This window comes from Schistocerca cancellata, chromosome 1, assembly GCF_023864275.1.
Source record: "Schistocerca cancellata isolate TAMUIC-IGC-003103 chromosome 1, iqSchCanc2.1, whole genome shotgun sequence".
Taxonomy (NCBI): Eukaryota; Metazoa; Arthropoda; class Insecta; order Orthoptera; family Acrididae; genus Schistocerca; species Schistocerca cancellata.
In genome coordinates this window covers 513,828,024-513,849,798 of record NC_064626.1, presented here as the reverse complement: position 1 = coordinate 513,849,798, position 21,775 = coordinate 513,828,024, and the positions used below count along the sequence as shown (strand labels likewise).

Here is a 21,775-nt window from a genome sequence, read left to right as displayed (position 1 = left end):
TCCTGTTGAGTAGTCCCCACCCGGAGATCTGAATGGGGGACTATTTTACCTCCGGAATATTTTACGCAAGAGGATGCCATCATTATTTAATCATACAGTAAAGCTGCATGCCCTCGGGAAAAATTACGGCTGTAGTTTCCCCTTGCTTTTAGCCGTTTGCAGTACCACAACAGCAAGGCAGTTTTAGTTAGTGTTACAAGGCCAGATCAATCAATTATGCAGACTGTTTACCCTGCAACTATTGAAAAGGCTGCTGCCCCTCTTCAGGAACCACACGTTTGTCTGGCCTCTCAACAGATACCTCTCCGTTTTCCGTTTTGGATCCACCTACGGTACGGCTATCTGTATCGCTGAGGCACGCGAGCCTCCCCACCAACGGCAAGGTCCGTGGGTCATGGGGGGGGGGGGGGGGGGGAATGTAACGTATTGCACATAAATAGTCGAAGACACCCATTGCAGTGCTGGCACTAAACTGCTGGAGACAGTAAGAACTGTTGGATGCATATCAGCAGCCATTTGGGTTCACGTAAACTGGAATGATCAAATAAAACTAATGTAAGCAGATCATAAGCCAAACTGAGATAATATGGAAGAATATTAAGGAAATATAATTTATCCACTAAAGAAGTAGCTTACAAAACACTCGTAAGACTTGTTCTTGAGTTCTGCTCATCATTCTGGGACCCTTACCGGGTTGGATTATTAGAAGAGCTACTCATTTCGTCCCGCGATCCTTTAGTAAGCACGAGACTGTTACGGAGATACCAACAAACTGCAGTGGCAAACGCTGCGAGAGAGGCATTGTATATGACGAAGAGGTTTACAGTTGACATTCCGAGAGCGTGCGATCCATATTACTGCCTCTCAGATATGTTCCGCGAAATGATCAATGTTTATAGACAGTCGTTCTCCCCGCATGTCATTTGTAAATAAATAGAAAACCGAGAATATGACAGTGGTTCCAGAAGTACCCTTCGCTTGCGAATTTGAATGTAGTTATAGGCAAACATATCTTAGACCACGTACAATTCCAAAAGCTACCAACGACGTAAAAGACGGGCGCGAATGTTTGAAATGAAAAATCTGCTTCAGCTAGATGTGTGTGAAGCTTCATGGGGACTTTCGACTATTCTCTCCATGTGTGTGGGTTATCATGTAGTTTTAACACAATTTAAGCTCATATCAGCCCATCTAACGATACTGATATTCTCAAATTGTAAAACACATTAAACTACTTTGTATTTTCTCCCATATCTTTGATGAAAACTATTATCCGTATCCCGATTTGCAGGCCGGATCCGGCAGAGGTGGAGGCTGCGATGGACAGCCAGGGCAACGCACTGAAGGAGGCGCTGGAGGTAATAGCGTTCCAGCACGACCTGGACCTGGACCTGAGCGGCGGGCCTCCCTCCACCCCCGGCTCCGCCCCCAGCCTCGTGCCCGCCCCCGCGGCACAGGCGCCGCCCGCCGCGCCCACAGCCCCCGCCGTGCCGCCCGCCTTCGGCAGAGCCCTCGGCGTGGCCGCGCCGCTGTCCTCAGCCGCAGCCGGTGGAGCAGCTGCCGGCGCAGCAGCGCCTCCGGCCGCGGCGCTGCCAGCTGCAGCCAGCATCGTCTCCAGTGCAGCTGCCGCCGCCGCCGCCTTCGCACCTGCCGCGAACGCCGTGCAGACACCTCCCATCGGATGGGTCATTCCTCCACCACACCGTAAGTGTCGTCTCGAGATAAGTCGTCGGTCAACGCTAAAACAATACGACTCTTTAGTCCACATCTGATCTTGTCCTAGCATCTCCTAATCTCGTTAGGTGTATTGCCACAAAGGAATTGTAGTTTTAAACATCGACAAATTCCTACCAGCTGTAGAACCCAGCACAAAGAAATTGGTTTATTATGTGAACCCTTCACCGAAGTGAAATTTACCATATACTGTCATACACACTATTCTATTCACACCACTGAATGTCCACAACTCATTCCGAACGCCCACGAAATAGTTATCCAAGACTACCGCCTCATCAGATGAAATGCCTTCAGGTATTCCATAGGTACACATAAATGAAACCAAGCGCTTAAGTTCCAACACCCTTCATTATCGACCAGATCACCTCATTTCTGCAAACTGGACAGGGTAGCGCAGTGGTAAGACATTGGATTTGCGTACAGGAGAACAGTTGTTCAGTTACCTGTCCAGCTAGCCCTGGTTTGATTGCCAATCCTTCTCCAATCCGAGATTGTTCTCCATCTCTAATGACGTCATCGTTAACAGGAAGTTAAATTTTAATCTCCTTTCCCTCCTTACTTCATGCAAACAGATTTTACTGCTTCTCATAATCACCCAAATTTCAGGTAATTTAATCCTGACTGATCCACGCTCCCTCTACAGTCTCTGCTCACTACTGAGATTTCACACACTGATAGCCAAAAATGTATCACAAGTATACTTAACGCAGCAAAAAAGGACGAGTTTGTTGCCAAATATGTACCAAAGTGTACGAAACACAGCCCATAACGTCCTCTAAGAATTTCAGTGTCTTATTGGCACTAATTCCACCCCTTGCTATCTCCTCCCTCTACCCAACAACCTCAGGAAGATACTCACTTTCCATTCTTTTCTCTCGAGCATTTTCGCAATTTCTGATGAGTCATTTCGACTATTCTATACTCGAAAGTCTATGAACGTGCAGATATCTCTGTCCCATCCACTGATACAAAATTTAAGTAGTTGCACAATAAAACACAAACAGAGCTAGCCACACCAATAACAGCAAATCAGTAATGTTTATTATTTAGATAAGAATAACTAGATAAGAATGAATATTAACTGTCTTTTGCAACTGAATGTTTAGTTTGCTTTTAATCAAACATATTTTATCTGTTCGTGTTACACGTCATCAGTGGTTCCTCATTCTTTTCACATGCACATTGGCTCCCGTGTAGGAGAAAACATATAAAAACCACTGATTATGCCTTATCCAAAAAACCTTAGATGTTTAGTTGAAAATAAATTTCAGATTCACTTGTAAAGTCCGGATTCAAATCAAATGGCTCTGAGCACTATGGGACTTAACATCTGAGGTCATCAGTCCCCTAGAACTTAGGACTACTTAAACCTAACTAAGCTAAGGATATCACACACATCCATGACCGAGGCAGGATTCAAATCTGCGACCGTAGCGGTCGCGCTTTTCCAGACTGAAGCGCCTAGAACTGCTCGGCCACACCGGCCGGCCAATTACGGATTATATGTATTCTTATCAACATAGTAACGTAACTAATGTAGCACCTGAGGAAGAATGACAGGGAATGTTGACTACAGCACATCTCTTAAACAAATACTTCAAAAAAACGCACCCTGATCCTTGTCACAACATCTAAATGAATGCACTTTCTGCATAGAAATCCCTGCAGTCTGCTACAAATCTATCCTGATTACTACACTGAGTTGAACAAAGCATCAATAACTATAATTTTTCTCAAACCGACTAAAACCTTTAGTAACATCACCTCGTACAGTCCCATTAGGTTTATATATGAATGAATGTCCCACGACGATATTCATTAATAAAATATTCTCAGGTTTCAAACCGTGTCAAGTGGCTAATTACTCAAGAGCTTTCGGTAGAGATCTGCTCTGCCATAGTCAATTGGTTGACTGTAGTCTGGAAGCTGCTGCCATTCCTTTGTAGCCACTTCTTTGCCATTGACGTCACCGTTGCTTGATCCCACATCATAAATGTTAATGTTTTGGTGGGGCGCCCGCCGCGCCCGCTTCAGCTCTCCAATTACAGGATCCCTGGTCGTTCTCAGCTATTGAGGTGTTGTACGATATTTTTATCACCATCGCTTCGTTTCTCATGCTATCCGTGAAGCCGTTGGTCCGTTTAATAAAGAAGTTTCGTGGAATGAAATTCGTAGTCCTTTTCTCAGAGCATGTTCCGCTACAGCTGGTTTTTCGAGAGAACGTAGGCGGAAACATCTTTCAGGGTCTTCGCGGCGCTGTTCAATAGTACGGGATGTCTGACAGACGTAAAACTGCTCACACGCACTCGGTATTTTGTATATTCCAGGTGTTCTGAGGCCTAGAATTACATGCAGTGACCCCCCAGAGCCCACATTTTCCTAGCAACAATCATCTTACGTTACACTCACCATGACATACTGTTCCACTCACTCCATTACGACACCCCTCCGCCTTTCATCATCAAAAAACTCAACTTCCACTAGTGCGACTTATATTCTCCTCGCACAGATCTTTCCTCTCTAGCTCATAGAAGTACATCAGCAGATTATGTTTTATCTGCTTGTTTTAAATACAATGATCAGATGTAAGTATGTAAAATAGATGTAAAATTCAAACAGTTAAGTTCTTTTTAACTTAGGGCAACACATGTGCAAAAATATTCACCATGGAGTTTTAACCAAGAAAGAACATGTAAGCTATCTCATGATTTTATTGTAATTTGAAAGAAAATTGTGACTGGTTACTGATTTCCAATAAAAATGTTCTCAATTTCATATGAGTCAAATTATCTAATACATCGTTACTTGAAGAAATGGTGTTAAGGTGGTATTAATTGCTGTTAATATCAATTTAAGAAACCTTTCAATGATTTTTTAAAAAGTCAACTTTTTGAATATATTAAAATGATTTCTGTATTTTAGTATTCTTCCGGCTGCAGTGTTAGACTGTACCATTGCTAAGAAGCTCTTACCTCTATTGAGCAGCCACTAACGAGTGAAGAAGTGAAAATACAATAAAGGAAAAACAGATGTTTTTTGTTAGCAGCGAGTGTTGGAATCTTATAATTTCTCATGCACAATACTGGCGATTAAAATTGTCACACCATGAAGGTGGCATCTTACACTCATTAAATTAGAATGAGATGTACAAATTCTGGATATGCAAGTAATTAGCAATTCAACGCAACCGAGTGTAGTAGCTGGCATTATCATTGTGTACGTAGGGGGATATTAAATAGTGGGTTTCTCATTCAGATATCTCATTCGAATGTTGGTTCGTTGTAAGATCGTGTCATGCCACGTGTAAGAAAGAGAAACGTCCGTCAGCACATGTCGGAATTCGACAGAAGCAAGACTGTTCACTGTCGAGACTGCGGTTCATCATTCCGCGATGGTGCTGCTCACATGTTATTGGGGCTGTCATTAAATATGGAATCGGTAGGTTCAGAGGGGCCACACATTGTGCCATGTAGGATCTCAACGGGACTCACGAAACTAGCCACGCTTCCTCGGATGCCATTTTTCTGGTAAGGGCTCAACACTACCACATACACTCAGTTCATAAAGAAGTCAAAATGCCTGAAAGTGCTTTTCAGTTGCTCACGTTTTTTAATTTTGTCTCATTCATACCATTGTTACAGTTTCCAGACTTTGAGAAATTTCGGCTGTATGTATGCGCTTGGGTCAGTCTCTGTAGCTGAACGGTCGGCTTAAGTGCCATACGGAGGCCCAAGTTCGATTCCTGGTAGTGTGAAGGACTTCCCTTAGATTGAACGGCTGTAACAATACGCACTCAGCTTTGCGTGTACAAGTAGGGAGCTACCTGAAGGCGATATAGAATCTATCTGTGCTGTGTGACTATATATATATATATATGATTATTCACAGATGATAGGCGGTAATGACAGAAAATGTTTCGCCAACAAAGATTTGAATAAATAGAAGAAAATTAATACAAGCAGGTTTCGCCGACACTTATGTGTCAAAAATGACTTTCATCTCGTAAGATACTTCAAAGCTGCACAGCACCCAAGCTTCGAAGGCATACAAGCTCTCCTTTTATAACTGGCAATAGCGATCGGAAGATCGTACACCTCTAAACTGATGTCCAGTGACGACATTGGGGGAGGATGACTGCAGTTCGTTGTCCACCCATAGCCCCTGGGTCTGTTGAAGATTATTATTATTAAATGATTATTAATTAAAATGTAAATGAATGTACTAGTACTATTTACATGTTAAATAAGTTATGTTATTTGTGTTTTTTAGTACTGATGTCTGATGATATTAAATTACCCGAATAAAGAATGCAGTGGAGTTGGGTAGCACATTGTTGATTTTATGAGTTGTACCTGCACAGCAACTGTGAAGGACTTGGAGCATAAACGAGTATTGAGCTAAATAATTTGGAAGATAGTGTGAGCTGCAGAAGTGCAGTGGCAGTTTCATATGGAGGTATCAGAGTCAGGGGGATTTTGATGATGGGGTGATAAGTGCCATGTTTAAGAATGGAACATTGAGACCAGAAACGCTAACGTGGAGAAGAAATAGCATGATTTATATTTTGTTGGGAAGACAGATTTTAGAACAATTTTAGTAGTTTTGTGATGGAAGTTGTACGTAACTCCACTCCAAGAAAGTGTGAAGATGGTTTTGCGCATCACGTTCAGATATTGTGTGATATAGATACAGCAGAGTACCAGAATCAGCAGATATTGGCAAACAACTCGTATAAAGTAGTTTTAGGAGAGGGAATATCATTCTGTCGATTAACGTGTGGGCTCAGCAGGCTTGGAATGTGTGCTTAGATATAATGGGTTAGAGTTAGCCGTAGGGGTCTGTAATAGATGTAGTATTTTGCGGCAGGAAGAACTTTAGGCCAATAAGGTGGAAAGGAAAGGAAATGAAAGCATATGAGAGCTCTTATGTGGGTAAGGATGGAGCGTATGTTAGACCTAATGATGGGGGTAGATGATGAGCCAGATTTCATGGTCTTGTGTTGGAAGTCTTTGAACTTTTATTACCAGAGTGTTTGCAGATACAGTTTCTGGATATTTGTATGCCTTTTGCGGTGGCAGAGTACTAACAGTGAATGTTAGGTAGAAAACAATGGGGTTGGTGAATATTGTTTCTGCGATGGGTGTGTGGATATAGAAAGCAAGACAGAGAAACTTGTATTTGAGGGTTTGGAGGGAGTTATGGAAGTTCGTTGCAGTTATAAGTAAGTCGATGTTGGCATAGGAAAGTATAAGACAGATAAGGGCTTTATAGCTGTGAGGCATGGTAGCCAGATATATTCCAAATGTTCGGCCAGTTTAGTTTTAATAATTTGAATCGATTCTTGGCTTTTATTGGATGCTTCCATGTGAGTTTAAGATCGAGGTGTAGTTAGAGTAATCTACTTCGTTAGTTAATTGGATAGCACTATTATAAATTATAAGGTAGAAGTCATGGGGAACAAGGTACAGGTGGTTTGTCCTATTGCATAGATTCTGGAATGGTTTGTTTTAAAGGTCTTTGATTGCGTCAGGGAATAAACTAGTTGAATTGTAGTTGGGGTGATATTAGTTCTGAAGAGTTAGGTTAAAGTCTGACATTGAAGGAGGTGGAAAGGATAAAGTGCTTTAGGTGTATTAGGTGTGAAAATGAAGAATGGGAATATAGAGGAAACAGGGCCTTTGGGTGTTACATGATTGACTGGAAGATTTATGAATTTATTTTATTGGTGGTTACAAAGCATGAGGCGTTTGGACTCATTTTGACGTGGAATCCGTCTCATCTGTGGTACACGCTTATTGTCAGGTAGTTAGTGTGACCTTTTTTCAGTGTGGTATCTGGTACATAATGAGAAAAGTAGCTGGGGAAGGTAAGTGAAAACAGGGCGAGCACAGCAGCAACGTGGGAGGACGAATGGTACAGCATTTGTGGTGTGGTCTGTAGAGCTGCTTCCTGGAGACACCCCGCTGATGACAGCTGCACAGCTGGTATGCCAGCACCAACCGGGAACTGTCGCTTGTGATTGCAGGTAGCAGCAGCATCGACGCGCCGCCTCCGTGGGAAGGCGACGCGATGCAGCAGCTGGTGGTGCTGTCTGAGGTGCTGCCCAGCGATGACCCGCAGCTGGCGGTGATCGCGCAGCTGGCGTACCAGCAGCAGCTGGACGCCCAGATGGTGCCGCCCGCCGAGCAGCACCGCTACTGCTGCGCCAGGCGCCTGCACGCGCTCGAGGCCGCCAACGCCTCCGCCCCCAGCCTCGAGCCCAGTGACAGCGACGAATTTGGAGGTGAATCTAACGACAGAAACATAAACTCTGTCGCCATAAAGCACTAAACAGCGATTCCAAAGTGGAACGAGTAAACTAGAAAGACTTTCCATATAAAAATAATCCTATCAGTAATACAGGCTGAACATGAACTCTACTAGTTGATTTTGAGGGGTTGTTCACTGACGTCTGCAAAGTGGTTTGATATTGTTAACTTATTAGAAGTCATCTGGTCCATGATGGTTCTTAATTTAGAGCGATTGCAAATATTATTTGTATTGGCTACAAATATGACTGGGAGAGGAAGTGAGGGGTAATGAAGACAAAACTCTCTTCAGAGTATTGCATAACCAGCCAGGATTAATATACGACAAGGAAATAAAACAATACACTTCATAACACGAAGCAGGACTTCAGGCCAATCACTGTATTAGCCAACAGACAGAATAAATCTACGCAAAGACTACGATATATCAAGTACATCCGCTACATAAAGTTTTCCTTTGCCAGAAAAAAGTAGACATTTGAAATAGCAGCAATTGTCCTTAGTACAAGATAACATTGTGACTGGGAGGTCGCATCTAAGTGTGGCGCCATTGGCTACCAAAGATCGAACTGCTTCCACTTTTTGTACAATAAATAGGAAATGTTTGTACAAGACATCATGTACAGACCTATTTGTCTTCCGAATACCACAAGAACCGAACACATTATTTGTTCTGACTTTTCATAAAGTGTTGTCTCACTCTTGCACTCGTTTAGCTAGGATTGCAGATCGACCTGTTATTGGTAAGTCACCAACAGGTGACTTGTCACTTCGTAAGATAAAACTCCTGTTAAACTGAACATCTTCACATATATTACCTGAAATTTCCTCAGCACTGTTAGCAGTGATTAAACCCAATAATAGAAAGGAAGAAACTGACATTTTCGTGAACTACGTAGTGGGGCCGCGGTGTGTTAAGAGACGGACTTGATTCCCGGAGACTGGCGTCCAAATTCCATATTTAAGTTTTCAGTTATTCCCTTATGTAGCATCACTTACTGCCATCAACTGTACAAGCATGTTAACAGTGAACTCGCACACTTCTTCATGAGCTATCTCGATCCTAGGAACCATGCACTAGTAATCGTCAACTAGAGTCTTATGATTGAGGTTCATTACTTTTCCTCGTAAAAATAAACTCATTGACATCAAACGTTGTGATCGAGATAGTCACTGAACAAAACTGTCATGACCAAATGATGTTGCACCATAATGCATGTTAAGTTCATCCTTGACACTACGTTTAACGTATACCGATACCACGTCTGCTTATCCGCACCTCTAATGGCACTAGACCAAAGACCTGGGGCAAAAAGTTGTACAAATGTTGTATCGACAGTTATATTTAATTTATCCGGAAGTATATTATGTTCCATCAACAAGATTGTGTACCAATGCACTCAATATACTGGTAAAAATGTCTGTTGGATGCTGTGGAATTCAACTGAGTAAATGATTTCGTACATCCACATGTAACACATATAAAAAGTATTTAGGCAATTAGGCAATATGGTCCTGAAATTTAATTGTTCCTTACATCAAAAGCAGTATTCAACGGTTCTGAGTAACACATTTAAGTCTGTGCACAGAGCTCCAGTCCTCATTGTTCAGAGCAGATAAGGTAATTCGATCATTTTCGAGAAGAAGACGTAATGACAGAAATACGTGAGCTATTCACAGTGGTAGTAATGACGGAGAAGTCCACTATTTTAGAATGGTTTAATTTCCCTGACTGTAAGTAGCGGGAAATTTTGGTTTATGTTCACGAAATGCTGGCAAAACACTAAGTGACATAATGAAAATAACTAATTTTAGATTTTAATGTATTGATGAGATCGAAGTCATTGTAACTTGGTTGATGGAGAGTAAGGCTATTACTCGACCGTGACTGTGTTGGAGGACTTGTCTGAAGTGATTCATATCAAATATGTCTATCCTGTATCAGGACCGAGACCTTGAGCAGTACATTGTTTTGGAAAGGGAAGTGCAACATGGTGGACACAGTTAATTCTGTGCTACAATTAGTCGGAGCCATTATCTTGCATATCAATGGGCAAAGCAGTGAACTGTTTCTTAACTCGATTTGAGTGGAGTTCAAGTCGTCGTTCGATCATCTGGTTTTTATCTGTGATCTCCTTAAATCGCTTCACACCATACGAATAGTGGGATGGTTCATGGTCTATTACTTCTTCCATCCTTGCCCAACTTAACAAGACCAGTGACCCTGCTCTAGTGAACTCGATGAACCCGAAATTTAAACTCTCTACCTCTAAAGATATATGTATTTGCAACCTCCATGTAGTTCGAAATCACATACGTGTGCTGAAAATAAAGTAAGGAGACTGATTCACATCTGGAATAGCGCCATAAACTGTTTTTACGTAACATTTCACACAGTTCTCGATGGGTTTTGCAAGTAATGTATGAGTATTGATAGGTGTCACAGAGACAGCATACTGATAAGGAATACAGTTGTGCAAAGATGTTAAGGATAGCATTTGTGTGAAACCCTGACCAATAATAACTCCATCGATGCTTAAACTGGAAAGTTACCAAATTTCATAAATCAGGTTGCACCAACGTTCCAATAACCAACTCTTGTTTAGTTGTACTGAAATGAAAAAAGCCAAAATAATTACTCCAAAAAGAACAACAGAGGACGTACTTGTAGCAAAAATAACCAGTTTCTAAATAGTGACAAATTTTATCACTTGGTATTGTTAACCAATAAGTAAACGTCCATGACACACATTCGCAAATACATAATAAAAGGCGATATATCGAACTGGAAGTAGGACATGACAATGTTCAGTAGTCTAATCGGATTGTAAAGGTAACACTTAACGCGAATACGACGGAAACTACTTGGGTTAAGACAACGTTATGTACATTACTACAATATTTTCATCCATCTTACAACAGTGCAGTTGAACTTGTTCGCTAAAGCGTTAAGTACATCAGGTCTGGACATCAGAACAATATGCAAAAACATTCAACTACATCTGAAAACTTAATATATAAAGACAGTACTTTCTTGGGATTAGCTGTTTTCCATGCAGATGCCAAAGACAATTCTTAAATTTAAAGGAAATTCATCGCCACGGAGGTCACAATAGCAATACTTTTCATCATCCCACAGAACGTAAAATAGCAGTCATTGTTATAACATTTCCAACCACCTGTGTGGAATCCATCTCTACAAAAACGATAATTATTCAGAATAATAGCAATTAGTAGTGGCGGCTCGTGAGTGTACATTCTGGATGCTCACTAATTTTTAGATTCAGATAAATTTGAGAGTGTGAAATTCATAGCATCTGATATATAACAGTATGCTTATCGGCAAGTTTATACTACTACAGCCACTGTCAGTAATAATAACAACAGTAATAATAATAATAATAATAAGATGCATAACGTATCTGACAAGAGAAAGAATTGTTTTTGTGGAATTTTCTTGTTTTGTACATAATTAAGAAGAGTTTAGAGCAATAACGAAATAATGTGTAAGCTTTCACAACTCTCCATTTCGCATTTTTATGTAAATGGGAGTTGTCGTTCTTTTCCATTTTTTCCGACAAATGTACAAGATGCCTAACAGATGTATTAGTTCACTAATTTACGTCCGGGTGGAAAATCGGATATCCTTACGCTGCACCTACACAACAAGTTGTGCTAACTATACATTTCCTTGTTAAATGTTCGCTTGTAGTTACGATTATTTGATTTCGTCACTCTCTCAATCCAAGGTTCTGTTCTCGGAGGCCCAGTTCCCATGCAACTAACTTTTTCCGGTAATTTCTGTTCCCCGAATGAGATCTTCACTCTGCAGCGGAGTGTGCGCTGATATGAAACTTCCTGGCAGGCTAAATCTGTGTGCCGGACCTTTGCCTTTCGCGGGCAGGTGTTCTACCGACTGAGCTACCCAAGCATGTCTCACGACCCTTCCTCATAGGTTTACTTTTCTGTTAGCATTTAAAATAGTTTCAACATTGTTCACGTTTACACTGCATACGAAAGCCGATTCCCGCAAAGTAAACAACAAACTCCCAACACAAAGTGCCGTTTGTGAAAATTATTAAACTCAAGTAGTGATGTCTACCAACGTGGTCACTTAACTGGAATACAAATGAGGCGCTAAGATCGGGGAAGGCCACGACGCTGGGTTCACATATTTGCTTCAAACTTTGCACACTTTAAGTAGGCCATTAAAACAAGATAATGTGCAAATAGTAAGCTGCACTACTCTAGCAATTCCGAGAAAATCGCAAGAATAGTTTTACGCGTCTATTATGTAACTGATGTATCTGTGCGAAAGCACCGACCGTAAGAAGTCATTGTAGGCAAGTCGTGAGTCCGCTGGACTTGGTCTTGCACTGAGGGTGATCGCTCTGTGAGTGGAATCCAGGTGCAATGGTAAAAATGTAGTTTCGAATTTATACAGCAAGTGCTGGATTTTCCAGTGTTTGCTATACTTGTTGCGTGATCGCGGTGCATAATTTTTCTAATGGAACCCAATCTAAAGTAGAGAGCGCGCATTATCCTGCTAATTTTACAAATAAAAAAAAAGAAGTCGTTAGATTTCGCGCAATGAAGGAGGGTCGTGGACGAGACCATGGTTCGAATCCTGCTAACAGCTAGTTTTTCCAGTCTATATTTTTTCACCACTGGTCACATTATTTAATTTATATGACATTTTAGAGGTAATATAATGAAAAAAAAACATGTGCACTTTCAAGAAGTTATAGTGAATTTCATATGTTATTTGACTATTTACTGTTTTTATTTTGTCAACGACGGGGGACAGGCTTGGAAAGCCCAACTCAGATCTCGGTAAATAATGATGTGAATGCCGTTATTTACAATCAGTAATATAGTAAGACACCGCAAGAGTAATGAACAATTACTCGTCGGATATGCCCTCGACATCGCGCATTGAGGATGACATTTGTCATATAGATATGGAAAAAACATAAACTGAAACGCCATCTACTACATCCAATGAATACATTTTCCCCGCATTTACAGGGAATGTTCAGCGTTTCTAAGAGAAAACAGACCTAGTTGACATTATGAAAAATGTCTCTTTCTTCCGATAGTTTGGATGCAAACCACTCTGCGTAGCGCAACATTTTGGCAAATATAGGTGCTGACAGTTGGTGATATACTATAGAATGGATTTTAATACCATCTTCAAAAGAAGCAATTTTTCGTTCATTGTCAATCAGAAATAAACTGTTCTGAAGGCTCTTGATAAAGTTTTCTACTTGCCGATAGAAATAAACGTCGCATGGTTGGCAGATCGGAGTACATTTTGGCGTTTGGGGGTAGGACTTTATGTGTGCAAGATGGAAGACCTACGTCGTCGGTAAAGATGTCATGGTATAAAGCACAATGCGTTTCTTCGTTTGCTTGTCGATAGTTATAAATATGTATGTCTAGTAATTAAATTTAATTAAAAATAGTAAGTAGTCAGCATAAAAATCACTTCATGCAAATACATGAGAGTTTTTGGTTGTATTACTTCTTAAATGTCATACAAATTAAATAATATGACCAGTGATGAAAAAAATAGATTAACAATTAATTCTGAGCTGGAGTCAAATCGTCGCTTCACATTCTCGTAATCGTCAGAGCAGTCCACCTTACCACTTGCACATTATTGTTGTTTTCATGGCTTACTAAAGGCGTACAAAGTTTGAGCTAAATCTCTGATGCCAACGTGGTAGCCCCGCCTTGTCAGATTAGGCCGTAGAGCTTGATGCAGCAGGCATCTCAAAAAAATTCCTGCAGGATGCGAGGAAGGAGTTCTCCCCCTGGCTCCATTCCGCCCTGGGCTGCAATGTCCAGTGATATTGGCCACGGAGAAAATATTGACCTACTACAGCGCGATCAGAATAACAAAACTGATTGACAGTTGAGCGTGCAAAGGGGTGAGGCTGTCGTACCATGTTTGTCTCCGCACACGTATGGTAGCGGCAGCAAAAATAGGACTACATTCAAACACTGCACATTAATGTGTAATATTGAGCTTGATTAACAGCTTGGTAATAGTTGTATCACTTTTCTGCACATTTTCGCGGCTAGATTTGGACACCCAGTCACGAAAAATAAATACGTCACAATGATACACAATGTAAACAACGAAAACGAATCACAGTTGTTATGTTACTGGACGCAAGAATCGCGTGAAACTGACTGTTGCAATTGGCATATGAGGTAACACAGCGGGATCTGTCAATCACTCTTTTGGCTTCAAAACCTGCGTTTCAAGATTATCTCCGTTCAATGAGACGGCCTTAAACCACCATACTGGGAGGGTCTGTACATCCGCACGGTACTTCTCCACTGGTCGACGTCGGAGCCAACGTCTTGCTACATCAATAACCACCCCATCATCTACGTACGTGCATTCTTCATTGGTCCAGACAGACGGAGTCGGAAGGTGCGAGATTCGGGCAGTGGATGAGGAAGAACAGTCCAGTGAAGTTTTGTGAGCTCCTTTCACGTGCGCGGACTTGCGTGAGGCCTCGAGTTGACATAGAGAAGCAGAAGTTCGTTCGCTTTTTTGTGACAATGAACAAGTCGTTTCTTCAATTTATCGATAGTGGCACAGTACACTTCAGAGTTGATCGTTGCATCAAGAGGGGGGACATCAAACAGAATAACCCGTTCAGAGTCCCAGAAGACCGTCGCCATGACTTTACTAGCTGAGAGTGCGGCTTTGATCTTTTTCTTCGGAGGACAGACTCCATGAAGTGCCGTTTCGTTTCAGGTTCGAAATGATGTACCCATGTTTCATCGCCTGTGACGATGTTCGCCAAATTATTTCACGATCAGTCTCCTAAGGCGAAAGCAATTCCACACAGACGGCCCTTCGTTGCTCTTTACGGTCTGTTGTTAAACGGCGAGGAATCCAGCATGCACACACCTTTCAGTAACTAAAATGGGCCGGCCGGAGTGGCCGAGCGGTTCTAGGCACTACAGTCCGGAGCCGCGTGACCGCTACGGTCGCAGGTTCGAATCCTGCCTCGGGCATGGATGTGTGTGATGTCCTTAGGTTAGTTAGGTTTAAGTAGTTCTAAGTTCTAGGGGACCTTAGAAGTTAAGTCCCATAGTGCTCAGAGCCATTGGAAGCATTTTTGAACTAAAATGGTGGACGAGTGCGTGAGCACTACCAAGAGAGACGCCCATTTGTGCAGTCACATGTTTGATTAGGCACCGTCGATCACATCGAATGAGAGTGTCCGCAGATTCCAACATTTCACGAGTCACAGATGTGTATGGCCGGCCGGCACGCTGGAGAAAGGATAGGTCTGCGCTGCCTTGTTGCGATGGTGACAGACGCCTCGCCCAACGACTCACTGTGCTTTTGTTCACTGCTAGGTCTCCGTAGACATTCCGCAAGCGCCTATGAATATCTGCGATGGTCTGTTTTTTCTCCCCAAAGAAACTCAATGACAGCTTTGTTTAGAAGCACCTCCGTTGCAGACGCCATTTTGAAGGCTACGTATAGGGCCGCCCCTTTTGGGCGAGAAAAAAATGTGTTGCATTGCTTATTGAACGCCCCTCGTATATATATATATATATATATATATATATATATATATATATATATATATATATATATCACTGGATATTCTGCTCATACGAATATGTGTGCAAATATTAAAAAGCGCTTTTTTGTCTTCAAACACTTTTCACGTTAGTCACTTAAAACATGGTGTAGGCATTCTGACTTCTGTTTCTGTGTTCTGCCATCCTTCCAGCAGTCCCACTCTCTGAAGGCCTTTGCATACGCAGTCACTCCATTGAGTTCTAGGTCTTCCTACGGGCCTTCTGCCGGTTGGCTTGGTATTGAGTACAGTTGTCGACCATCGGTTGTCCTGCATTGAGCAACATGCCCTGCCCACTGGAGTCGTCGTGTCTTCATTATAGCCACGATGTTCGGCTCTTTGTATACATCATACAACTCTGTATTGTGACGAATACTTTTTCACTCTCATTAACGTAAACTGGTTTTGTTGTTTTATTTATAACATGAGAACCAAAAGCGAACATTCTTTTGAAATACGCATGCAGAGGTCAAATCCTCATTGTAACCAAGGAGCAGTCCAGTCACGGTGTTTCATACTGGACTCGCATTCGGGAGGACGACGGTTCAATCCCGCGTCCGGCCATCCTTATTAGGTTTTCCGTGATTTCCCTAAGTCGCTTCAGGCAAGTGCCGGGATGGTTCCTTTCACAGGGCACGGCCGACTTCCTTCCCCATCCTTCCCTAACCCGATGAGACCGATGACTTTGCTGTTTCGTCTCTCCCCCAAATCAATCCAGCTGCATAAGATGAAAGATGTGTCACGAAAAAGAAATGTATCTCAGCAGTTGCAACAACAGTACAAAATTTAATAAACTATTTGTACAGCAGCTACCGATACCACGGATACCTAAATGAACAGTAGAAGCATTATTACTCCAGGCATATCAGAATTCTGAATAACTGTGATGATTTAACATATTTACTTGCTTGTAAATACGTCAGTTACACAATGTTCAAGCAGTTGCGCTGACGAAAATGTTTATGTAATGGCACATACTATTGTGCTGTAGACTGCTTCGCAATGTAGTCTCGCACGTGTTATTCTTGCCATTTGTGGCTCAGAAGTAGCAACACTTGCAGAATTGGTTTCTTCTGTATTGGGAAAGAGATTTATTGCGTTTGACGATTGATTATCACCTCTGTGTGGCTTTCTCTTCAGATACAGATGTGGTGGCTTATTTGCTGCTTTAAATAATGCAAGTATTGCATTCCATACAACTTTTCCATGTTCAGAATTCAGTGATTTGGCTGGAAGTGTAGCGAACGAAACTTCACGTTGTTGGGTTGTTGTACGACGGATTTCTTCAAAACGTTGGGTCTTCTGCTGTTTAATAGCCTTTTTTGTTCTTAAAGAAAAATGACATTCTTTGGCAATTATTTGTACGTTACGAGAGAGTAGTAAAGAAACTGCCTTGTACTGTACCGTTTCATACCTGCCAGCGGCCTCGGGAAACTAAAAAAATCTAATTTCCTGTTATTTTTTAGATATTATTGATTGTTATGGCACAACATTCGCTCCTTATTGTAAAAAGCTACATTAAAAGTCAATATGGACGAGACTCTTCGCACTCCTCCGATATTGCATTCAGAAGTGTCTCTTAGTGCACTGCTGTCGCAGTAACAAAAACGAGACGAAGTGTTGCGAATTTGATTGAACTTTAACTCACAACAACGAAGAATAAAATGGACCATTATAAACCCCGTTACTCGTCGCCGCCTTGTTGAATACGTTTGTGGAAACGTTGTGACTATGTGCCTGCCAGAACAATTAAAAATCATTTCTTCTTTTTGTCCTACGTCTTGTTGAATTGAAAGGGGGTGTGGTCGATATTCAAAACGGCTTCAAGACCAAAAAAATGGTGCACATTTTAGTAAACGAACCTCTACAGAATCTCGTTGGTGGTGAAACGAAAAATTGATTTTTTGGCGTTAACAGATTAGCAGCCCTATTTGAATTGTGCGTAGTAAAGCGCCAGGCGGCGGTTGCTCGTTGCTGGTGCTGAGCCGGCGCGGCGGCGTGTTGCAGACGGCGGCGCGATGCTGGGCCGCGGGTCGCGGGCGCGGAGGGCGCGCTCGGCGCGCTGGCGGCCCACCAGCGCCTCCAACGGCAGCGCGCGGCGGCTGCTCTTCCAGCACCACGGCCGCTCCTCCACCTCCAGCTCCAGCGGCTCCGGCGCGGGGCTCGGCATCATCAACCCCGCCTTCATCGCCGATAACCTCCAAATGGTACGCTCTCGCATATCTCTTACAGTCACTGTTGCGTCTGGTTCGGAACACGAGAATACGAGAACGGACACAGGGTCCTGGATGGAAGTTAAACAACAATAACGATGCGAGTAGTCTTGCACAGTAATCTGCACAAACTCACCGATATCTAATTCTAATCACATTCCAAATCAGAGAGTTGTCAACAGCAATACCAGTCACAACGTTTTACCACCGCTGTAAATAACGTAACGACTGAGCACAGGATAATGAAACTGCTTTTCGTGCCTAATTTACTTGCTGTCCCGTGAATGTTATTTTCATCACTATATTTAGATGTCAGGGAAAATGATATTTTCATGTCTTTGCGTGATATACAGTACTATGAAACGTAAGATCCATCCAGAGACCCTGGCGGACTCATGTTAATCTGTGCCAGTGGCATCGGTGGATACAGTATGGAGGGGTGTGGGGCCAGACACTTCTTGTGACCTGAAACCGCTACTGCAATGTCAAGCAACTCTACAGTTGGCCCCACGAGATTGCGAGAACCCTGTTTCATTCCTCCCACCAAGGAACAATCCTTCGCAGCACCAGGAATCGGACATGGACCCTCTGCATGGAGCTCAGCTACACTATCCACTGTGCTATAAAGGCGAAAGATATACTATGTACACACAAATGTTGTAATACGCGTTCAAAGGAAAACGGTACAAACGTGTTTTGCACCATATAGTAAATCTACCGGGTGATCAAAAAGTCAGTATAAATTTGAAAACTGAATAAATCACGGAATAATGTAGATAGAGAGGTACAAATTGACATCATGCTTGGAATGACATGGGGTTTTATTAGAACCAAAAAAATACAAATGTTCAAAAAATGTCCGACAGATGACGCTTCATCTGATCAGAATAGCAATAATTAGCATAACAAAGTAAGACAAAGCAAAGATGATGTTCTTTACAGAAAATGCTCAATATGTTCACCATCATTCCTCAACAAAAGCTGTAGTCGAGGAATAATGTTGTGAATAGCGCTGTAAAGCATGTCCGGAGTTATGGTGAGGCATTGGCGTCGGATGTTGTCTTTCAGCATCCCTAGAGATGTCGGTCGATCACGATACACTTGCGACTTCAGGTAACCCCAAAGCCAATAAGCGCACGGACTGAGGTCTGGGGACCTGGGAGGCCAAGCATGACGAAAGTGGCGGCTGAGCACGCGACCATCACCAAACGAGGCACGCAAGAGTTCTTTCACGCGTCTAGCAATATGGGGTGGAGCGCCATTCTGCATAAACATCGTACGTTCCAGCAGATGTTTATCAGCCAGGCTACGGATGATGCGATTCTGTAACATATCGGTGTACCTCTCACCCGTCACGGTAGCAGTTACAAAACCAGAATCACGCATTTCCTCGAAGAAAAAAGGCCCGATAACGGTAGATGTGGTAAATCCAACCCATATCGTGACTTTCTCGTCGTGCAATGGAGTTTCAGGATTTCGGTAGCCCAAATTCTGCAGTTATGGGCGTTGACAGACCCGAAACGCCCACACCGCAAATACCCTCCGCTTCACTAAATCGCCAGGTAACAGTTCATGATACCGATAGATTTTGTACGGATAGCATCGGAGGGTACGCCTCAGTGCCAACCAAACAGTAGTGTATGGAATGCCGGTGTGACTTGCGAGTGCACGAGCGCTGACTTGCCCGTGCATAGACAAACCCGCTACAGTCTCCATAGCTTTCTGAACTGTCTCAGCAGCATTACGCCTTGTGCTCGGTCGGCCACTACGGGGTGTATCGTCTAAATGGTTTCGAACTTCGAAATCATTCTCGCCACAGCTGCATTTGTCAACGGACCTTTACCCGTGCGAATCCCCTTCCTATGGCGATAGGATTGTAACGCTGCACATTCCCCATTCTGATAATACAGCTTCAGTAAAAGCGCCTTTTCAGATAACGTCAACATGCTGCGTCTGCTGGCGCATCTGATTCTCTCTTTTTTTTTTCGTTTATTGGGTTTCGATTCCCCCTAAAGGGGGCGGGCTGGCAGCAGCTTATTGCGCCGCTCTTCAGGCTACAGAATTTGTTTTAAAAAGATGAAGATAATAAAAAACAATAACAGTTGGCGATAAAATCGGTGACTTAAAGGTAAAAATGGCAGAAAATTCTGGAGCGTAAAACATAAAACACAGGGTCGATGAAGCTAATAAAATACACAGGAAGCAGAAAAACAATAGACAAATAAAAAAACACGGCGACAGTCTGGGTTCTGTTCGCAAGAGATATAAAAAGCACACCCAGCGACAGCATGATTTCTGTTCGCAACACTGTGGAAGGACGCACAACACCGAACACTCACTTAAACACTGCGCTAAAAGTTGGCACAAATACGACATACCACACCCGAGAGCAGGTGGGGGGAAACTGGTCACATGACGGGAAAAAGGGAGGGGGGGAAGAGGAAAAGTGAAGGGGGAGGGGGGGAAAGGAGCCAATGGAAGAGGAGGATCCATAAGAGGGGTGGGGGGTGCTGAGCAGACGTGCCAGGGATTGAGGAAGGCGGAGGAGGGGAGTACAAAGGGACTCGGTGGGGGGGGAGAGAAAGGAGATGATAGGTGGGGAGAAAACACAGGATGGAAGGGGGGAGGAAGAGGGAGCCCAGGGAAAGGATGGAGGAAAGGAGGGGGGTGAGGATCAGAGTTGATAGGAAGGATAAATGGAGGGAGAGAGGGCATCACCCGGGAGGGGGAGCTGATGGAAGCCACCGTGGGAAAGGAGATGTAGGGTGTAGAGATGGAGGGTAGGGGGGACACAACGGTGAAGACGTGGCAGGGGGCGGGGATGGGGATTCTCTCTCTCATTACAGCTCCTTTTATACACGATTGTCATGCTTAGTCACTGACGTTTTGCTGTCCAGCGCCATCTGTCGGACATTTTATGAACATTGTTTTTTTTATTTTTTTGGTTCTAATAAAACCCCTTGTCATTCCAAGCATGTGTGTCATCTATCTACATTATTCCGTGGTTTATTAAATTTTCAAATTTATACTGATTTTTTGATCACCTGGTATACAATTTTTGTCTGTGTTCTCAAACATGCTTCCTTATACATCAGTTTCTCAATTACATCTGACAATTCCAAGTTCTCGCACAGTTCCTTCTCTACACCCAGGGGTCCTAATCCTCTGTAAAGTCGTTAATGTCGCCAAAAAACGCTTACTGATATTAGCGGAAGATTACTACATCCAATAAGCAAATCAGGAAACTATTAAATCTAGCCAAGTTCCTGCCTGCGGCTACAAGTAGACAAAAAAACAGCTGGCGTCGGGGCAGTCTGACAGCCGGGCCGTCCCTTATGCAACTTACTGCCGTGACAGACCTGCTGCATATAAGGGTGGTCAAAAGGCTCACACATGTGAAATTGGGCTGCCTGCGGGGTAGCCTATATTAACTGTGCCTGTCCGCGAGTGAGCTGGGGGGATGGGGGGGGGGGAGGGGCTGGAACAGCGGGCATCAAGCCATTCTTTGTCATATACTGAAGTTTTTCATAGATTTTATAGATCCGCATTTCTACCACCGGAATCTGTTTTAAACTTGTTCAATACTTCAGAGTCATCGATATTCAAAAAAGATGCTTTTTTCAACTAAAATGGATAGTAGTGAATTCAAACATAAATATTTAGCTTCTTCTTTAGCCACTGCTCTGAATTCAGAGCAAAATCTAAATATATTAAGGCAGTTTCAAACATTCCTAGAGTGAATTTAATGCTGTATTCTCCAAGAGCCCCGTAAGATCGTTTTTGCTATTAAGCGCTCAGAATATTTACTATAAAATACTTCATAAAACTCACTTTAGTTAACAACTTAACAAACGCATTGCAAACATTTACTTACATTGGTGTGGGTACTTGCAAAATTTCA

General features: G+C 42.7%; 1 protein-coding gene across 1 annotated transcript in view; it reads left to right on the top strand.

Moving 5' to 3' along the window:
* Positions 1 to 17,739, top strand: part of LOC126187336 (transient receptor potential cation channel subfamily V member 5) — a gene marked incomplete at its 3' end in the record, with an annotated part of 212,325 nt that extends 194,586 nt beyond the window's left edge. Inside the window, exons 14-16 of the mRNA XM_049928398.1 lie at positions 1,292 to 1,704; positions 7,763 to 8,020; positions 17,669 to 17,739. Of these exons, the coding sequence (XP_049784355.1) occupies positions 1,292 to 1,704; positions 7,763 to 8,020; positions 17,669 to 17,739 (742 nt within the window). The remainder of the gene's footprint in view (positions 1 to 1,291; positions 1,705 to 7,762; positions 8,021 to 17,668) is intronic.
* Positions 17,740 to 21,775: the final 4,036 nt, after the last annotated feature.